The sequence below is a fragment of the Saccopteryx leptura genome, chromosome X, assembly GCF_036850995.1.
Source record: "Saccopteryx leptura isolate mSacLep1 chromosome X, mSacLep1_pri_phased_curated, whole genome shotgun sequence".
Taxonomy (NCBI): Eukaryota; Metazoa; Chordata; class Mammalia; order Chiroptera; family Emballonuridae; genus Saccopteryx; species Saccopteryx leptura.
In genome coordinates, this window is record NC_089516.1 from 127,982,580 (window position 1) to 128,004,187 (window position 21,608).

The following is a 21,608-nucleotide window of genomic DNA, read 5'->3' on the forward strand; positions in this document are numbered from 1 at the left end:
TAACCAATTATTTAAAATTAAGATTTGTGCTCTCGTTCCACAAATATTTACTGAAAACCAACTGGGTTTTGGGCACCATGCCCAATGCTGGAGAGACAAAGATGAATGAGACAAAAGCACTAAACTCAAGGAGCACAGTCTAGTAAAGAATGTAGAGAATTAAGAAAGAAAACATCTCCTTTTCCACCACTTAACTGTAACTGCTCCCTCAAAGGTCAGCAGTGTTTGCCTGCTGGCCAAGCCCAGTAACCTCTTTTCTAGAATCAGACTTTTTGGCAATCTTATTCTTGTGACATATAAGACAATACCTGGTTGAATTTAAGTACCAAGGCCAGCAAATATCTAGGGAAAAGCTTTCCAGGCAGAGAAAGGTACCTGTGCAAAAACCCTGAAGTAGCAGCAAGTCTGATGTGTGTGTGTGTGTGTGTGTTATTTATTTTTTATTTAAAATTAAATTTAGTGGGGTGACATTGCTCAATAAGAGTACATAGATTTCAGGTGAATATCTCTTTAGCATTTGAATTTATTGTATTGTCTGCCCATCATCCAAAGTCAAATCATTTTCCATCACCATAAATTAGTCCCTCATAACTCTCTTTCTCCTTTTACCTACTTCCCCTCATAACCATTTCACTTTTATTTATGACCATGAATCTCAGTTTTATATCCCACCTACATGTTAAATTGCATAGTTCTTAGTGTTTTCTGGTTTACTTATTTCAATCAGTATAATATTCTCAAGGTCCACCCACGTTGTAAATGGCAATATGTAATCATTTCTTATGGCTGAGTAGTATTCCATAGTATATATGTACTACTTTATCTAATCTTCTGTTGAAGGGCTTTTTGGTTGTTTCCATGTCTTGGCCACTGTGAACAATGCTGCAATGAACATGGGGCTGCATGTGTCTTTATGTGCCAATGTTTTTGAGTTTTCGGGGTATATACTCAGTAGAGGGATTGCTGGGTGATATGAAAATTCTATTCTTAATTTTTTGAGGAGCCACCATGCTGTCTTCCATAATGGTTGTACCACTTTACATCCCACCAACAGTGAGTGAGAGTTCCTTTCTTCACAGCCTCTCCAACGCTTGTTATTACCTGTCTTGTAGATAATAGCTAATCTAACAGGTATGAGATGGTATCTCATTGTAGTTTTGATTTTCATTTCTCTAATAGCTAGTGAAGATGAGCATCTTTTCATATATCTGTTGAGCATTTGTATGTCTTCTCTGGAGAAGTGTCTGTTCAGGTCCTCTAGATTGTTTTCTTGTTTGTTGCTGAGTTTTGTGAGTTCTTTATATATTTTGGATATTAACCCTTTATCAGAGCTGTTGTTTGGGAATATCATCTCCCATTTGACTTGCTGCTTTTTCATTTTCTCGTTAGTTTCTTTTGCTGTGCAGAGCTTTTTAGTTTGATATAATTCTATTCATTTCTTTTTGTCTTCACTTCCCTTGCCTTTAGGGTCAAATTCATAAATTGTTCTCTATGATCAAGGTCCATGAACTTAGTAACTATGTTTTCTTCTATGTAATTTATAGATTCAGGTCTTATATTTGGTATTTGATCCATTCTGAATTAATTTTTGTGCAGGGGGACAAGCTATCGTCAAGTTTAATTCTTTTGCATGTAGTTTTCCAATTTTCCCACATGTACATTAAATTTAAAATCAACCTCAAGAATATTATTATTATTATTATTATTATTATTTACAGAGATAGAGAGAGTCAGAGAGAGGGATAGATAGGGACAGACAGATAGGAAGGGAGAGAGATCAGAAGCATTAACTATTCATTGTGGCACCTTAGTTGCTCAATGACTGCTTTCTCACATGTGCTTTGATGGGGGGGGGGACTACAACAGAGCAAGTGATTCCTTGCTCAAGCCAGTGACCTTGGGCTCAAGCTAACAACCATGGGGTCATGTGTATGATCCCATGCTCTAGCCAGTGACCCCACTCTCAAACTCTTGAGCCTGCACTCAGGCAAGATGAATCCGCGCTCAAGCTGGCAACCTAGAGGTTTCGAACCTGGACACTCCGCATCCCAGTCTGACGCTCTATTCACTGTGCCACTGCCTGGTCAGGCAGTATTATTTTATTTATAAATATTTTTAAATATGCATACTAAAAGAGACATTGTGGGCGCTCATATAGAAGGGAATAAATGAGATTTACAGAACTTTCCTGGTGGATGGCTTTACATAAGATTTTGGTGACTGAGTATTAAATCACAATCACATGGCTCTTTAATGATATATGATTGCATGGTTTTCAGAAAATCTTCATCAGGAAGCTCCCATTTTCCTATCTCATTTCATTTTTTCATAAAAGATACCAGCATTTATAATTTTAACTGATTTTTAGCCTCTATCACTTTATTTCACCCCTTATGAATTTCAGATAACCTTGTTTCTTACACAACCACAAATTAATTCTCATTAAATAATCAATAAAGATTATTTAAGCAAAAGAATATCACAGTAATCATTTTTTCTTGTGTAGATTCAAAGGCAGGTTATTGACTAAAAGGTGTATGTGAGTCAGAAAATAGCTCCTGCCTAAAGCATTGTATAATATTATTTTTCCCTGTAGCCTTTTATTAGTTTTCATGCAAATAAGGTGGTGTAATGGGCTTAAAAACTCTTGTCTGGTGCATCACTGATGACATTGTCAAATCAATTTATATAAAAAAATGGGGGAGAAAAAGTATGCACAGGTTCCCCATAAAATCTTATATTCATTTACATTTTAATATAAGAACAATCAGTAAAGCCATTTAAAGGCTTAGTTATGCCAGTTTACGAGAACTTTGACATTCTCCAGCTGTACATAAGCTGCTTTTTTTAGGGCTCCTGACAAATGAGCAAGAGGTATGAGAAAAGGTAAGGTAAACTGTGCCCTGTGGTGAGCAGAAATCAAGCTTGAAATTGTAGAAGCCGTGAGAAGAAATACCAATGTGCCAACTTGGTTTCTAGCATACACATGGCCAAAATTATGAAAGTTGAAAAGTTTTTTAGCCTGACCTGTGGTGGCGCAGTGGATAAAGCGTCAACCTGGAATGCTGAGGACACTGGTTCGAAACCCTGGGCTTTGCTGGTCAAGGCACATAAGGGAGCTGATGCTTCCTGCTCTTCCTCCCTCCCTCCCTCCCTCCCTCCCTCCCTCCCTCCCTCCCTCCCTCCCTCCCTCCCTTCTTCCTTCCTTCCTTCCTTCCTTCCTTCCTTCCTTCCTTCCTTCCTTCCTTCCTTCCTTCCTCTCTCTCTCTTACTCTCTCTCTCCCTCTCTCCTTCACTCCTCTCTAAGACAAATAAATCAAATCTTAAAAAAAAAGTTGAAAAGTTTTCAAGCCACATAAGGCTTTGATGAAGTCCCCTTATAATTCCAATGTCTGTCTGACAAGGTGATGCTGAGTTTTCTGGAAAATCGATGGAACAAATTGGATGGTAAACCAATGAAAGAGAAGAAACAGGAAGCCCCATAGTGCCAAAATGACAGTCATTTTTTTCCTAGTTGCAATTTTAGGATTTCAAAGAAGTGCTATTTGCCAAATAGGGAATATTTCAACTCTGGGAAGGGAACAGAAATAACCTAGTAATTTCTAACTTGTGAAATAGTATTCTCCATTTTATGTGCACATAAGATCTCCTGTGATATATAGTTATACTACAAATACCCCAGAAAAGATAGTGAGACCAAGCTAATGAAAACATATTGCAAACAAAAGCCATCTAGAATAGTTAAACAGAAAGGTAAGGCAGATGCTACAAACATACATGGAAAAGAATTCAAAGTACTGGAAAACTAAAATAAAAGACATTTAAATATTTTGATGAAGAATGGGTTATAACTGTAATTAAGAATAAGCTCTTTTTGTGAAAATATGCCTAAATCCTTTGTGACTACTGAGATACATATCTCAACCGTGGCCCTTCTATCTGAGAAGGACACATTGCAGTGGTAGGAAACAGAGAGAGAATGTGAAAGGCTACTACTAGAAATGGATGGAAGAGCAAGCTCAGACTTCGACTGGCAAGGAAAGGTATCTCCTACTTCATTCTCTGCTCCTCCTCCTGCAGGGGAAACAATCCCATTTCCCCTCAGTCTTCTGGGTCTTCTTCACCCTGGTATTTTGCCAGTGGGACTTGATTCTGGAATTATGCTACCTATGGGAGGGCACATGCCAGTGATGAGACCTCTGACCTGTCACATGATGGTGCCCACTAAACCAAGAATCACTCAACAAGACAGAAGAAGAGAAAGGGGAGCCTCTTTCTATCAGCTTTATACTACTTGTTCTACTTCACTAGGAAATTGTAGTGTTGTAACTTAGGTGTTTTCTAACAGCATGACAAGGAAGACACACTCTTTCTTCCTATCAAAGAGAGAATAGTTTTGGAAGCAAGTAGAGGGACAAAAAAGCAATTTTCATTTGTGAAATGTGAAAATAAACCTGCCAACTTGTTTAGTTAAAAAAATAAATGAATGAGCTTTAAAGAAATGATGTATACATTTAACTGTATATCCCCAGTCTATAAGCACAATCTTCTCTCTCTTCACTTATTTCAATGGAATCTTGAGTTTTGGCCTTTATTTATAATCCAGACATTCTCCTCTGTATAATCACGTTCTATATATCAGCTAGACCTAAACTTTGCATAACAAAACATGGTTTATCTATTCCATAGGGATTTTGCCCAGCTTCACTGATAAAGTTCCTTGAGAATATTGAATTATAAGTGCTCTGAACAAAAATAACACTAAGAATTAAACAGCAAAAACTACCAGTTAGCTTAGGTAATTACAAATCAAGGTACTAGACAAGGTGAAGTTGACCTGGGTTTTTGCCCTGAGTCTGTTACTAATTAGTTGTGTATATTTAGATAAGTATATAATTCTCTTGGTGGGTATCTTTCTCCCACCTACATAGCATTACAGCCTTTTAAACTAGAGCCATTTGGGAACTCCCCAGGTTGTCTTTCTACCTCTTTCCATAAGTTTCTCTCTTAGTGTAAGTCAAGATCATGTGACTGTAAATCAAACAGGTAAGTTTAGAAATTTCTAATCCCTTTTGAATTTTCTTATCCTTTAGATTTCCTTACCACAGAAACATGCCCAGGTTGTCTTTGGATTTGTAAAAGTTTGCATTCTTAAAATATAGTCTTAGAGCTTATTGTGTTTAGAATATGGTAAAGTATCTGAATAATAAGTGGAATAGTTGGAAACATAGAAGGAGGGCGCCAAGGGTATTTCAATGTTAGTAAATTTCTATCTGTTACACTTTATTCAAATTTATACTTCCTGCTCCCTTCCTGCTTCTCGATCTTCTTTTACAAAGCTCAGAGTAATAGATGTGAGAAGGAGTGGGGAAGTTAGGGAAGGCAAGCTTTCTAACTCTTACTTCATTCGTAAGTAGGCTGCGGCTAGACACTGAAGAAGGCTGTCGTTTTGAAGCTAATGTAGAATACCCTCCTTTTTTGAGTGTTATTTGGTTCTTTTTGAAGATTTCTTGTGGGCAAGCAGAAAAGACAGTGACCTTTCAGGTGTTCACATGTAAGAAGCTGACAGTTGCATCTGTAGTACTAAATTGTTGCCTTAGCTGGTGGAGGTTAAAACAAGAAGCAATGTTTTAACTTTTTGTGACATTTATAAGAATTGTAAAGTTGGCTTTTGCCAGAAAACATATGCTTAATTTCAGCAGTTCTGATACACTGGAAAATCTTCCCACATATCTCCTTTATAAAATTAAACAGAAGAACTAGAAAAAGAACAGCAAGTAAAGCCCAGAGGTAGTAGAAGGAAGGAAATAATAAAGATCAGAGTGAAAATAGATGACATAGAGGCTAAAGAAACAATACAGAGGATCAATGAAACCAGAAGCTGGTTCTTTGAAAAGGTAAACAAGACTGATGAACCTTTAACTAGACTCACCAAGAAAAAAAGAGAGGACTCAAATAAATAAAATTAGAAATGAGAGGGGAGAAATAACAACTGACACAACAGAAATACAAAATATTGTAAGAAAATACTATGAAAAACTGTATGCCAAAAACCTAGACAACCTAGATAAAATGGACAAATTCCTTGAAACATACAATCTTCCAAAAATCAGTCTGGAAGAATCAGAAAACCTAAACAGACTGATTACACCAAATGAGATCGAAACAGTTATCAAAAAACTCCCAACAAAGAGAAGTCCTGGGCCTGATGGCTTCAAAAGTGAATTTTACCAAATATTCAAAGAAGAACTAACTCCTATCCTTCTCAAGCTATTTCAAAAAATTCAAGAGGCAGGAAGACTTCCAAGCTCCTTTTCTGAGGTGAGCATAATTCTGATTCCAAAACCAGGCAAAGACAACACAAAGAAAGAAAATTACAGGCCAATTTCCCAGATGAATATAGATGCTAAAATCCTCAACAAAATATTAGCAAACCGGATCCAGCAATATATGAAAAAAATCATACACCATGATCAAGTGGGATTTATTTTGGGGAGGCAAGTCTGGTATAATATTCGCAAATCAATCAATGTGATTCATCACATAAACAAAAGGAAGGAGAAAAACCACATGATAATTTCTTTTTTTTTAATTCTATAATTTATATATGTTTTTATTATAACTTCTGTTTCTTTGCTGAGATTTTTTCTACGTATTCATGTGTTTCAAAAGAATTTATAATGCTTATTAAATAATTTTTGGATTTCAAAATAAATAAATAAATAAATAAATAAAATTAAACAGAATGTTGGAACGAAACTTTGTACCATGTCTCTGAAATCAACTAATTGCACCATTATAACACGACAAAGAATCTTAGGGATCTTCCACTTGGAACACTGGTTTTAGAAATGGGGAAACAGGCTGAGAGAGAGGAAGTGCCAGGTTTCAGGTCATACTGCTCAACTGAAACAGTGAAGTCTTAGATTAAGTCTTCTGACAACAAATCCAGGGCTCTTCCCTCTACAGAAGTACACAAAGATAAATGTCACCATAATTGCTAACCTTTTATGCTTGGAACTTTCTTTTAAAGGGTAGTTTGCCTAACGTGTCCTGTGGTGGTGCAGTGGATAAAGCATCGACCTGAAACACTGAGGTTACAGGTTTGAAATACTGGGCTTGCCTGGTTAAAGCACATATTGGAGTTCATATTTCCTGCTCCTCTTCCCCCTTCTTTCTTTCTCTCTCTTTCTTTTACTTCTCTAAAATGAATAAATAAATTTTTAAGAGGTAGTTTGCCTTGAGTAGCAAAAATATTTTGAATAACCAAGTAAAATATCCCTAAAGAATTAGCAGGCCTATTTATATTCTATGACAGAGTAGAGGATGAACTTGACTAATTCTAATGGTGACAAAGACAAGAAAAGGTAGAGCTAAACTGAAGTCTAATAAAGAGGGCATGCTGTTTTATAGTAGGTAGTCTTAATTATAGCATGACCAGAAGCAGCAAAATTAGAATTGATACCAGATCCAGTAAAGTACGAAAGAGAGGAAACCAAAAAGCCCAGACAAACCATTAGTGAGGTCTGTACAAGATAAAAAAAACCCAAAAAACAAATCACAAAGCAAAATTTACTGACATCAATCCCACCCTCTGAGATTAGATTATTTACTTGTATCCTTGTTTTTGTTCCATTTCCCTATAACATGCACACATAGACATACCTCAAGAAATACAAGAACAAGGGCCTTGTCTGTCTAAATGTCCCCAATGTTTAGAACAGGGTCTGTATCATAGTAAGCACTCAGTGGATATATATTAAATGAATAAATTTGAGAAACGTAAAACAAGTTAGACTATGGTTGATGCAAACAATGACACTAGACATCCAAGATCATAAATTCAAGGATGTTTTTATTATTCTTATTTCTAATCAGAATAAGAGAAATATCAATGTCTTTAACTCGTTTAGGATAAAAGAAATAAAAACACCAATCACTATGTGCACTGTTACTATGAGGGCTTTAGTGTCTTGAGGGTGCTGGTATAATGGTTGAGAGGTGGTGTCCTTTACATACCCTTAGCAGAAACTTTAGGGCATCAAGGTAGGATTTCAGGAATACAAATGTAATGAAAGATCTTTGCAGCCTGAGAGAGACTATAAAAGGTATTTTGAGATTGACAACTGGGACCAAGAACATTTGAATTTAAGACTTATTAACAAATATACAAATGGTCAAGGAACAAAGTGAGAACTTCAACAGAGATAGCAAGCATTACCTGACCAGGCAGTGGCACAGTGGATAGAGTGTCAGACGGGGACAGAGAGGATACAAGTGCGAACTTCAAGGTCACTGGTTTGAGTGCGGGCTCACCAGCTTGAATTCAGGCTCACCTGCTTGAATGCGGGATCGCTAGCTTGAGCGTAAGATCATAGACATGACCACATGGTCAATGGGTTGAGCCCAAATGTCACTAGTTTGAAAACCAAGGTTGCTGGCTTGAGCCCAATGTTGCTAGATTGAGCAAGGGATCACTTTCTCTGCTGGAGCCCTCCAGTCAAGGCACGTATGAGAAAGCAATCAATGAACAACTAAGGTGCTACAATGAAGAATTGATGTTTCTCATCTCTCTCTCTTTCTATCTGTCTCTCCCTCTCTGAAAAAAAAAGAATGAGGAAATGAGGAGAGTATAAGAGACTGTTGGGACAACATGAAAGGTAACAACATCCATATCACAGGGGTAAAAGAAGGAGAAGAGAGAGCAAAGGAATGAGAACCTATTTGAAGAAATAATGACTGAAAATTTCCTTAACCTGGTGAAAGAAGCAGACACACAAGTCCAGAAAGTACAGAAGATCTCAAACAAAATGGACCTAAAGAAGCCCACACCAAGACACATCATAAATAAAATGACAAAGATTAAAGACAAAGAGAGACTCTTAAAAGCAGCAAGGGTAGTGGCTGTTAGTTACCTACAAAAGAGCTCCCATGAGATTGTCAGCTGATTTCTCAAAAAACATTTCAGGCTAGAATGGATCAGCATGAAATATTCAAAGTAATGAAAAGCAAAGACAAACTAGATGATTTTAGCTAGCAAAGCTATCATTTAAAATTGAAATGGAAATATAGAGCTTCCCAGACAAGGAAAGTCTAAGGGAGTTTGTCACCACCAAAACAGCATTACAAGAAATGTAAAAGAAACTTCTTTAAGAAAAAGAAGGTTCTGACCTGTGGTGGCGCAGTGGATAAAGCGTCAACCTGGAATGCTGAGGTTGCCGGTTCAAAACCCTGGGCTTGCCCGGTCAAGGCACATATGGGAGTTGAAGCTTCCTGCTCCTCCCCCCTTCTCTCTCTCTCTCTCTCTCTCTCTCTCTCTCTCTCTCTCTCTCCTCTAAAATGAATGAATAAATAAATAAATAAATAATAAAAAAACAACTATAAATTGGTAGTTAACAAAATAGTCACAGGGATGTAAAGTACAGCATAGGGAATATAGTCAATAAAAAAAAAAAGAAAAAGAAGGGAAAAAATAGAGGAGCACAGTTTAAAAATGGCAATAAATATGTATCTATCAATAATCACTTTAAATGTTAATGGCTCAAATAATGCAATGAAAACACATAAGGTAGCTGAATAAGAAAGCAAGACACACACACACATGTTGTCAGAGCAGTTCACCCTAAAGCAGTAGAATATACATTCTTTTCAAGTGTACACGAAACATTGTCTAGGATAAACCATGTGTTAGGATACAAAACAAGTCTCAATAAATTTAATAAGACTGAAATAATATCAAGGATCTTCTCTGATTAAAATGGTATAAAACTAAAAATCAGTCACACACACAAAGACATGAACACTAAACATGTTACAAAACAATGAATGACTTAACAATGAGATCAAAGAACAAATCAAAAGATAACCTGAAACAAATGAAAATTAAAACACAACAACACAAAATCTATGAGACACAGAAAAAAAAGTCCTAAGAGGGAAATTTATAACATTGCAGGCCAACCTTAAGAAACAAGAAAAATCTCAAATGAACATTCTAACCTTATACTTAAAGAAACTTTAAAAAGTACAGCAAACAAAGCCCAAAATGAAAGAAATAGTAAAGATAAGAGCAGAAATAAATGAAATAAAGACTAAAAAAAAATACAAAAGATCAATAAAATAAAGAGCTCATTCTTTCAAAAGATAAACAGGGTTGACAAACCTTTACCAGACTCATTAAGATAAAAAAAGAGAGGACCAGATAAAATCAGAAATGGAAGAAAAGTAACAATAGACTCCAAAGAAATACAAAGGGATGTAAAAATATATATATATTATATTGCAACAAATTGGACATTATGGATGAAATGGATAAATTCTTATAAACATATAATCTTCCACAACTAAAGCAGGAAGAGGCAGAGAATCTGAATAGATAGCTAAACCAGTGAAACTAAAGTAATAATCAGAAAACTCCCAAAAAATAAAAGTCCTGAACCAAATGGCTTCATAGGGGAATTTTATCAAATACTTAAGGAAGAATAAACACCTTTCCTTCTCAAAATATTCCAAAAAAGTCAAGAGGAAGGAAAACTCCTAAGCTCATTTCACAAAGCCATCACTATCCTAATTCCAAAACCAGATAACAACATTACAAAGAAGGAAAATTATAGGCTAATATCCCTGATAAACATAAATGCTAAAATCCTCAACAAAATGTTAGTAAACTTGATCCAGCAATACATTAAGGTCATACAACATAATCAAGTGGGATTTATTCTGGGGATATAAAGCTGATACAGCATCTGTAAATCAATAAATGTTATACACCACATAAACAAAATTTTTAAAAAAATCACATTATTATATCAATATATGCAGAAAAAGCATTTGATAAAGTTCAGCACCCATTTATGTTAAAACATTGCAGTTACCTGGGAACTGGGACACACACACACACACACACACACACACACACACACACACACACACACACACACTGTCCGTAGAGTCATGGTGCACTTTTGACCAGTCACAGGAAAGCAACAAAAGACGATAGAAATGTGAAATCTGCACCAAATGAAAGGAAAACTCTTCCAGTTTCATACCTATTCAGTGCAGTTCGATGTGGGCTCACACACAGATTTTTTAGAGCTCCTTAGGTAACTATCACGTATAGCCTCTACAGACTCGTCACTGACTGATGGCCTACCAGAACGGGATTTCTCCACCAAACTGCTGGTTTCCTTAAACTGCTTATCCCATGGAGTAATGTTATTCCTATGTGGTGGCGCTTCTTTATAAACGCGCCCATATTAACGTTGCACTTTGGTCATGAATTCGAATTTAGCAAGCCACAGAACATGTTGAACTTTCCTATGTACCATCCACATCTTGACTGGCATGGTTGTGGGCTGCTCCGCTGTATATATGGTGTTATGTTATCATCTGTGCATGCACATATGCTGACACATCATCCTACAGAAACTGGGAAGGTTTTCCTTTTATTTGGTGCAGATTTCATGTTTCTATCGTTTTCTATTGCTTTCCTGTGACCAGTCAAAAGTGCACCATGACTTTACGAACACACTGTGTGTGTGTGTGTGTATGTAATTAAGACCATAAATGACAAACCCACAGCCAACATCATACTCAATGGGAAAAACTATGTGTTTCCTTTAAGACAATAAACAGGACAGGGATGTCCACTATCATCACTCTTATTCAATATAGTGCTGGAAGTCCTAGCCAAAGCAATCAGACAAGAAGAAATAAAAGGTCTCCAAGTTGGGAAAGAAGAAGTAATTCTGTCATTATTTGCAGATGACATGATACTGAATCTAGAGAAGTCTAAAGATTACACACACACACACACACACACACACACACACAAAACTAGTAGAACTGATAAGTTAATTCAGTAAAGTTGCAGGATACAAAATAAATATCCAAAAATCAGGTACATTTTAATACATCAATAATGATCTATCAGAAAGGGGAAACCAAAAAAACAATACCATTCACAATTGTCTCAAAAAGAATAAAATACCTAGGAATAAATTTAACCTAGAATGTAAAATACCTGTACTTGGAAAAATATAAGACATTGAAGAAAAAAATTAAAGAAAATACAAAAAAGTCAAAGCATATACTATGCTCATGAATAGGAAGAATTAACATCATTAAAATGTTCATATTAACTAAAGCAATCCATAGATTCAATGTTATTCCTGCAAAGATACCAACAGTGTATTTCACAAAACTATAACAAATATTCCAAAAATGTATATGGAACCACAAAATAGCCCAAATAGCCACAGCAATCTTGGAAAAGAAGAACAAAGTTGGAGGAATCACACTACCTGTTATCAAACTATATTACAAGGCCATAGTAACCAAAACAGTAAGGTACTGGTATAAAAACAGACATATACATCAATGAAACAGAATAGAGAACCCCAAAATCAACCCATGCCTTATGGTCAATTATATTTGACAAAGGAGGCTAGAAAACTTACAATGGAGTAAAGTTAGCCTATTCAATCAATGATATTGAGAGAATTGGACAGATATTTGCAAAAAAAAAAAAAAAAAAGTGAAACTAGACTGCCGTCTTACACTATACACAAGAATAAACTCAAAATTGATGACTTAAATATTAGACACAAAACTATAAAAATCTTAGAAGAAAATAGATGCAGTAAAACCTCAAATATTTTTCCTGATATATTTCCTGAGGCAAGGAAAAAGAGAGAAAGATAAACAAATGTGACTACATCGAACTAAAAAGATTTTTACACCAAAGGAAAACTAACAAAATGAAAAGACAACCCATTAAGTGAGAGAACATATTTGCTGATACATTTGATAAGGAGTTAATATACAAAATGTATAAAGAGCTTATAAAACTCAACACCAAAAGAAAGAAATCCAATTAAAAATGTGCAAGAGACCTGAATAGACACTTTTCAAAAGAGGGTATAAGGATGGTCAACAGACATATAAAAAGATGTTCAACATCAGTAATCATCAAAGAAATGCAAATTTAAGCCACAGCGAGATAATCACACCTCATACTTGTCATATTCCTGTCATCAACAAATCAACAAACAAGTGTTGATGTCAGTATGGAAAAAAGGGAACCTGCATGTACTCTTTGTGGGAATGAAGATTGGTACAGCCACTCTGGAAAACAATTTGGAGTTATCTCAAAAAATGAAAAATGGAACTTCCTTTCAACCTAGTGATCCAATTTATGGAAATATAACCTAAGAAGTCTGAAAAAAAGAATGCCAAAGAATATATGCACTTCTATGTCCATTATAACAAAGATTTTGAAGCAGTCCCAGTGCTCATCAGCAGATGAATGGATAAAAAAAGTTGTGGTACATTCACACAATGTAATACCACTCAACCCTAAAAAGAAGGAAATCTCTCTTTTGTGACAGCAAGGATGGACCTGAAGATCATTATACTAAGTGAAATAAGCCAGGCAGAGAAATACAAATATCATATGATTTCACTTATATTTGGAATGTAACGAACAAAGTGAATTAACAAGGAAAATAAAGATTGGCTTGTAAATAGACAGCAGGCTGACAACTATAAGGGAGATGGAGGAGCTGGGAGATGTGGAGGGATAGACCAAAAATGATCAAAAATAAAACTTATGGACAACAGTGAGGTGATTGCTTGGAGGGGAGGAGGTGGAGGAGTGTAATGAGGGCATAAATGGTGATGTACACAGACTTGACTGCGGTGGGGGGTGAACACACAATACGATGTACAGACATGTGTTGCAGAATGGAACACTTGAAACCTGTTTAATTATGTTAACTAATGTCACCCTAATAAGTTCAATTAAAAATAATTAAAAAAAATTAAATTTTAAAAAGATTTGTAAGTAAAGAGCCATGCTAACATTCTAAAGAAGAAGCTGAGGTACACCCATGAAGGCAAAAATCTCACCTGATTTATGAGGCCATTACAATTTATAGAGTAAGATGACCTCAGAATACTCCATAGGGCAGGAATCTATCTGCGAGGGATTTACTTAATTTTGTGAAGACGAGGAATTGGATCACCCTTCTTCAAGAAGAAACTTTCCCTGTACTAAAGTTATAATCTAGGTCTACAGTTTCTGTAAATATAGCTCATTTACTAAGAATTCTCCTAATAATACTGTACACATTAACTGAGATTTGTTTATACGTTTACTCTAATTATGTTGTAAGGTTAAACATAATCATTCTAGCTCAGGCCTAAAACATTGAGAGCCAGCTAGAAATGTAAAATCTGAACATAATTCAATATTTACTAAATTTAAAAGAAGTAATCCAATTTCCAATTCAAATTTATGGGCACTATTTTCCTACTTTAGCAGAGTCTTAGTTCCTTTAAGTTCCTCTGTGGTCATTAAGATTGTCCATAAGGTTGCAGTCATTGAACAATTTGTCACTTGCTGCAAATATTTCTAGAACAAGTGAAATTATCAATGTAATTTTTAAAATTTATTTTTAATTATTTATTTGTTTTAGAGGAAAGAAAGAGAGATACACACAGAGAGAGAGAGAGAGAGAGAGAGCAGGAAGCATCAACTCCTGTATGTGCCTTGACCAGGAAAGCCAAGGGTTTCGAACTGGCGACCTTAGCAGTCCAAGTCAACGCGTTATCCACTGCGCCACCACAGGTCAGGCTCAATGTACTTTTATATAACTAAAAGAAAATATATAAAGCATTTATGGAAAAAAACAATATGTGTTCTATATTCACAGATCCAGAGAACATGATATCTAGTAGGTATTCAGTAAATACTTGTAGAATGAATGAAAGAAAAAAATCTACCCTCTTATTAAATTGTTTTCACACATGCAAAATCTCAGGCATAGCTCACCCTGCATGGGTGTGCGTGGCTATGCATGCATGTGCCCTCAAAATTCCCACATGTTCATCCTTCTGGTTAAATATATCCTTCCTCTTGGCACATGTGTTTGTATAACAAACGACTGGAACAAGATTAACTATACAAATTGTCCTAAGAAAGTTCATTTTAATTAACATTTCCCTGAAACACACCAACAAATTTAATTCAGTATTCACTGGGGAATTTTTTTCCTCTTCCCCAGAAAAAAACACCTTTTAAGTTTAAGTGCAAATTTATATTTCCAGTTAATAATAACATAAACTCACAGTTTACTTGTCATGTGTCCCCTTAAAAGCTCATTTTAACCGACTCTCCTAACTTAAACTACTTATATTTCTGCTCAGACTAACAATTCCCAGCACTTCCTCCTTGTTTTCAACTCTTAGTACTTCTTGAAGCTACATTCCCACATCTGCATTCCTGATACAGGATGACAAAAACCAGACTACAATGCAGTCTCCTCAGATATCTTGTCCTGGAGAAGCTCAGTAGGCAATTGGAAACTGGAGTCAGCCTGGAGCTCCAGAATGAGTTAAGGATTGGAGAGGTCAATTTGGGAATCACTAGTGTAGAGGTGAAAGGTGAAGCTATGTGAGGAGATAAAATTACCAAGAATGTGAACATAGCAAGAGAAGAGAAGCAGATCAGTGACAGAACCTTGGAAATTGCTCTATGTAAACAACGAGGGGAGAGGGTGTGTGTGCATATGTGTGTGTGTGTGTGTGTGTATGTGCAAAAAGAGATCCCAACAAAGGAAAATTAAGTGTTGTGAAGATAGGTGAACCAAGATAAATATGAATGATTTCAAGCAAGAGAAAATGTGCAGAAGTGCCAGAACCTCCAAAAGTTTCAAGAAGACTGAGGACAGAGAAAAAACCATTGGACTTTAAAACATAATAGTCATAGATAACCTTTGGGAAAGCAGTTTTCCTTATGTCATCCTTATGGACTCATATATGTGTATGCATATATGGATGTGTGCTGGTGTATATGCATGTACTCCAAACCACCATAAGATAAAACATTAGTATTGAGTGAGACAGGCACTGGGTGTGCCAGCCAATGACAGAGTAATATCTATTCCTATTTATTGACTGTTTACTATGTGATAAGAACCGTGCTAAGCAATTAATTTGCTTGATTTCAATTTAATCCTTGCAGGAACTCTGTAAGACATCTACATTTTACATGTGAAGAAAGCCCACAAAGGTTAAATAAATTACTCAAAGTTACACTGCTACAAAATTGCAGCAGGAGGACAGTTTTTCTCAAAAAGTTCATACTCTCAGTTTTAAAAGTAACACTTCCACTATGCTGATATTAGTTATATAGATAGGTAAAAGAACGACTATTGCCTGTGTCTCCTACTGTTGAGTGCTTTGCATAAGGCATCTTCTTTCTCCTATGTACCATCAATGTTATGGCTATGTTTAGGTAAATTTCCTGAAGTCATATTTAAAGAAATCTCATTCAGTTTTTCTCAAAAACAAGTTGAAGTTATTTGATTCCAAAACATCCAGTTATAATTCAAATATATTTACTACAATAGTTTCCAATTGTTTCAAAAGTTAAAAGAAATGAGACATCATTAGTTTTGTGGTTATTACTGGTATTCAAATTACTGACAATAAAACTCATCTGAAAAGTGAAATAATTTGACAAGATGACCATAAAGACCTCTAGCCTTGACTTTCTATGTCTATCATATGAAGGTCTAATACCAATTATTTAAAATATATAGAATATTGAGAGACCTGAAGATGGCAGCAGAGTAGGCAGATGCACAGACTCCCAGCTCACACCACCAAACTGGATTACAAATTAATTTAGGAACAATCAGTGTGAAAAACCAACTCTGGACCACAAGAAGAGTTCTCAAAAACCAAGGAGCAAAGAAGTAGCCACACCGAGCCTGGTAGGGAACGTTGAGGAGTGCCGGGTCTCCCCTGCTTATAGGAATGAAGTGGGGGTGAGGTTGAGAACCCAGAGTGGCTATCACTCCAAGGAAAAAAGCAGAAAATACCACTCACAGCCACTTGCCTGGGGACCTGGGAATGAGGTGTGCTGAAAGGGCTGGCTTGTCTTCCAAAAGGAAAGGGGGGAAAGAGAGTCAGATGGTGAGGGTCAGAGGAATGCATGGGATGACCTGAGAAGCAGACTCATCCAGTGCTGGAGGTAGCCATAGCTGGGGGAGGGGTTGATCCTTCCACATTTTTATACACCATTTATATACACTGTCAGAAAGAGAAATTAAGGAAACAATCCCCTTATCTATTGCAACCAAAAAAATAAAGTACCTAGGAGTAAATTTAACAAAGGAGATTAAAGACTTGTACTCGGAAAATTATAAAACATTGATAAAAGAAATCAAGGAAGATACAAACAAGTGGAAGCATAAATAGTGCTCGTGGTTAGGAAGAATAAACATCATTAAAATGTCTATATTAACCAAAGCAATTTATAAATTCAATGCAATACCAATTAAAATACCAATGACATACTTTAAAGATAGACAACACATATTCCAAAAATTTATATGGAACAAAAAAGAACACGAATAGCCTCAGCAATCTTGAAAAGGAAGAATAAAGTGGGAGGTATCACACTTCCTGATATCAAGTTATACTACAAGGCCATTGTACTTAAAACAGCTTGGTACTTGCAAAACAGCAGGCATATAGATCAATGGAACAGAACAGAGAACTCAGAAATAAATCCACACCTTTAAGGACAACTGGTATTTGACAAAGGAGGTAAGAGCATACAATGGAGTAGAGACAGCCTCTTCAATTAATGTTGTTGGGAAAATTGGACATCTACCTGCAAAAAAAAAAAATGAAACTAGTCCACCAAATTACAGCATTCACAAAAATAAACTCAAAATGGATAAAAAGACTTAAATGTAAGCCGTGAAACCATAAGCATCTTAGTGAAAACATAGGCAATATGCTCTCCGACATCTCTCACAGGAATATAACTGCTGACTTATCTCCACGGGCAAATGAAATAAAAGACAGGATAAACAATTGGGACTATATCAAACTAAAAAGCTTTTGCACAGCTAACGACAATAAGAACAGAATAAAAAGACAATCTACACAATGGGAGAACATATTCAACAATACATCTGATAAGGGGTTAATAACCAAATTTTATAAAGAACTTGTAAATCTCAACACCAGGAAGACAAACAATCCAATCAAAAAATGGGCAAAATAAATGAATAGACACTTCTCCAAAGAGGACATACAGATGGCCAATAGACAGATGAAAAAATGCTCAACATCACTAATCATTAGAGAAATGCAAATTAAACCACAATGAGATATCACCTCACATCAGTCAGAATGACGCTCATCAACAAAACAACACAGAATAAGTGCTGGGGAGGATGTGGAGAAAAGGGAACCCTCCTGCACTGCTGGTGGGAATGCAGACTGGTGCAGCCACTGTGGAAAACAGTATGGAGATTCCTCAAGAAATTAAAAATTGAACTGCCTTTTGACCCAGCTATACCACTGTTAGGAATATACCCTAAGAACACCATAGCACTGTTCCAAAAGGAGAAATGCACCCCCATGTTTATGGCAGCATTGTTCACAATAGTGAAGATCTGGAAACAGCCCGAGTGTCCATCAGAGGACGAGTGGATTAAAAAGCTTTGGTACATATATACTATGGAATACTACTCAGCCAGAAGAAATGATGACATCGGATCATTTACAACAACATGGATGGAACTTGATAACATTACACTGAGTGAAATAAGTAAATCAGAAAAAACTAAGGACTATATGATTACATACATAGGTGGGACATAAAAATGAAACTCAGAGACATGGACAAGAGTGTGATGTTTACCAGGGGAGGGGGGAGAGGGGAGAGGCACAAAGAAAACCAGATAAAAGGTGATGGAAGAAATTTGACTTTGGGTGAGGTTTATGCAACATAATCAAATGTCAAAATAATCTGGAGATGTTTTCTCTGAACATATGTACCCTGATTTATCAATGTCACTGCATTAAAATTAATAAAAAATTAAAAAAATAAAAGATATAGAATATGAAGTAAAATGTAAATGCAGCAGCAGAACTGGTTGATAATATGTCAGCATCTTTTAATTCCTGAAATTTATAGAGGTCTACTAGTAAAATTTAATTTAAAAAAATAGTCTTTGTTCAAGACACTGATTGCTAACTTAAACAGAAAATTGGAACCTCTATCACAAAATGATAAACTGAAAATCCAGACAAATAATTTGGTTATAACCAACTGCAGACCTTATGATACAGCTGGTTATAGGGAAAAAAAGAGAGAGCAAGAGAGAGTGACAAAGGCTCTGGCAATTAATGTTTTTGCTATCTATAGAAAAAGACAGGTTCTGGTTTCAAACAATTAGTATTACTGTTAATTGTGCATATGTGTAGCAATAACAAGTCATTTGAGCTGTCTTCCAATGATTGTTCCCTTTCCCCTTTGGATTACAAAATCCATTCAGAGAAGTAAATACTAGGCAACATTTATGCAAATTTTTAATTAAGAAGCATATATATCCATACTCTTTATCTTTATAAAAATGCATGCAGAATGGGGATTATCAAATGAATCGTTGCTTTACTAAAATGTGCTAGCCTTGCAAAGAGTTTTCATATATCATTCAGTCCACCAGAATTAAAAATGGCCCCATCAACATTTACCAAAGCTATTTCCTTTCCATCTCACTATCGGTACCCCTTTCTTCCTTTCTCTCAAACTAAGTCCAGGTATAAATTGCTCTGATAATAACTTCTGCTGGAATCAATCAGCACCATAATAAAAATGGATAGGTCAAGATTTGCTCTATTATATAGCAAAACTGTTGTAGAGAGATGGTTTGATCATGTAGTAAATTTTAAAGCAAAAACAAAACTAAATTCTTAATATGTCTTCCATGAAAGCAGTTTTTGGAATAACAGTCCTTAAGTTGTCGACCAGTATCTTAACAGTCATCCACTGTTTTATTTTACAAATAAGAAAATCAACACTTACAACAGAGATGATATTTAAGCAAAATCCCACCAGTAGTTAGTAGCAGAATCTAGTACTTTTGCTAGCATGATACATTCAATTTATGATTTTTAAATACACTTTCTTACTATTATTGTGTTACTAGGTGTCTAGGTGTCCATACCATTTACCTCAATGAATTATAATCTGACTATAGAATTAAACACTGAATTTAATATTCTCAGTTGTGAAATAAACCAACTGAGGCCCTTGTGAGAATATAGAAGCTCAGCTACTGAAAGCTAAACTGGATATCTAAGTAATGGCCCATCTATTCTATTCTAATGAGGATCTGCCTTAGTGGAGGAATCCCAAGGCTCCAGCCTTTGCTCTTGCTAACCTATTGGACCAAGGAGCACAGGATGGAATGTAGGTGGGTAAGAAGAGAAAGAAGGAATACTGGTAAATATTTCCGGACCCAATGAGCTTACAATAAACCAAATACAGTACTGGTGAGCATTGTGATCTTAGAAAACAATGTGCCAAGCAACTATAGCACATACTTATAAAATGGCTTATGATTTTCAAAGACTCTTCAGCAATGGTGATGGTAGGATTGAATAGCTTGTGGCACATAGTTGTTGCAAAGGCACTAACCTGGAGCAATCTCAATAAACTCCACTCTCACAGTTAAGAACTTTCTTCTGTTTCATTAGATTTGCTCTAATGCAGAGTTCATATCATGAAGGTCCCTGGCTTACAGGATCACTCCACCTTGCAAGTCTGCATACAGGGTGGGACAAAAGTAGGTTTACAGTTGTTCATATGGAAAATACTACAATAATAATAATAATAATAATACAGGAATAAACTGTGTTTTGTGTACTCACAACTGTAAACTTACTTTTACCTCCCCGTGTATTTACATACTTGAAAAACTGTGATATTTTTCAAACAATTGATTTCCCTTTAATAAAATGCTGACCTAGTTGGGTCTCTAAACCACCGTCCAGGTTAACAACAGGCAGGTGTGCCTGAAGCATTATGAAGAAGATGTTATTGGTGGTGGGGCCTTCTGTACAATACACTTCACTGTTTCATCTTATTTCAGCAGAAAGAAAAAAGGAGCTATTGATCTACTCACCAACCATCTGGGGTGCTGAGCTTGAACAGCTATCCTATTTCTGAACTAGGTTTACTATACATGTCTGAGACTACATACATGCCTGGATAGTTTCAGCTCTTTTAAGCAAAATAATAATAATAATAATAATAATAATAATAATAAATATATGTGTGTATGCATATATATACATATATATAAAACAAAATCTATCATCTATCTATCTATCATCATCATCATCATCATCATCATCATCATCATCTCTCTATCATGAAAAGAATTTGCCTACCTATACATTGTATTGAAATTAAACAAATAGACAACTGCAGAGTCTATTTATTCTAATTTACTTGGGTTCCGTTAAACTAAAAATACATTGCAACTTACCTCATCTCATCTAGAATCTGAAAAATCCTCCACCTGTTAAAGGAACAGTGAAACCAAGCACTAGCAAGAGTTTGGTAAGAAAGAAGTTAAAATAAAAGTGTTTTAGTTTGCTTTAATAGCATATTTTTTCAGCTTCCAACCCCACAAGGAACCAGCTCCCCATATAGTTCCTCTGAAGTAGTGGGGAGATTATGAATCAGAGTCCTGAAAAAGGCAGCACTAAAAAACAGACTGTTCGAACTATTATGG

At 35.7% G+C, this 21,608-nt stretch overlaps 1 protein-coding gene across 3 annotated transcripts in view; it reads right to left on the reverse strand.

Annotated features, from left to right (window-relative positions):
* Positions 1-21,608, reverse strand: part of HS6ST2 (heparan sulfate 6-O-sulfotransferase 2) — a 399,556-nt gene that overhangs the window by 106,084 nt on the left and 271,864 nt on the right. For 2 of the 3 annotated variants that reach the window (XM_066357002.1, XM_066357001.1), the window contains exon 3: positions 21,360-21,392. The exons of the other annotated variant lie outside the window; for it this stretch is intronic. In XM_066357002.1, coding sequence (XP_066213099.1) covers positions 21,360-21,392 — 33 coding nt within the window. The remainder of the gene's footprint in view (positions 1-21,359; positions 21,393-21,608) is intronic. 3 annotated transcript variants of the gene reach the window in all.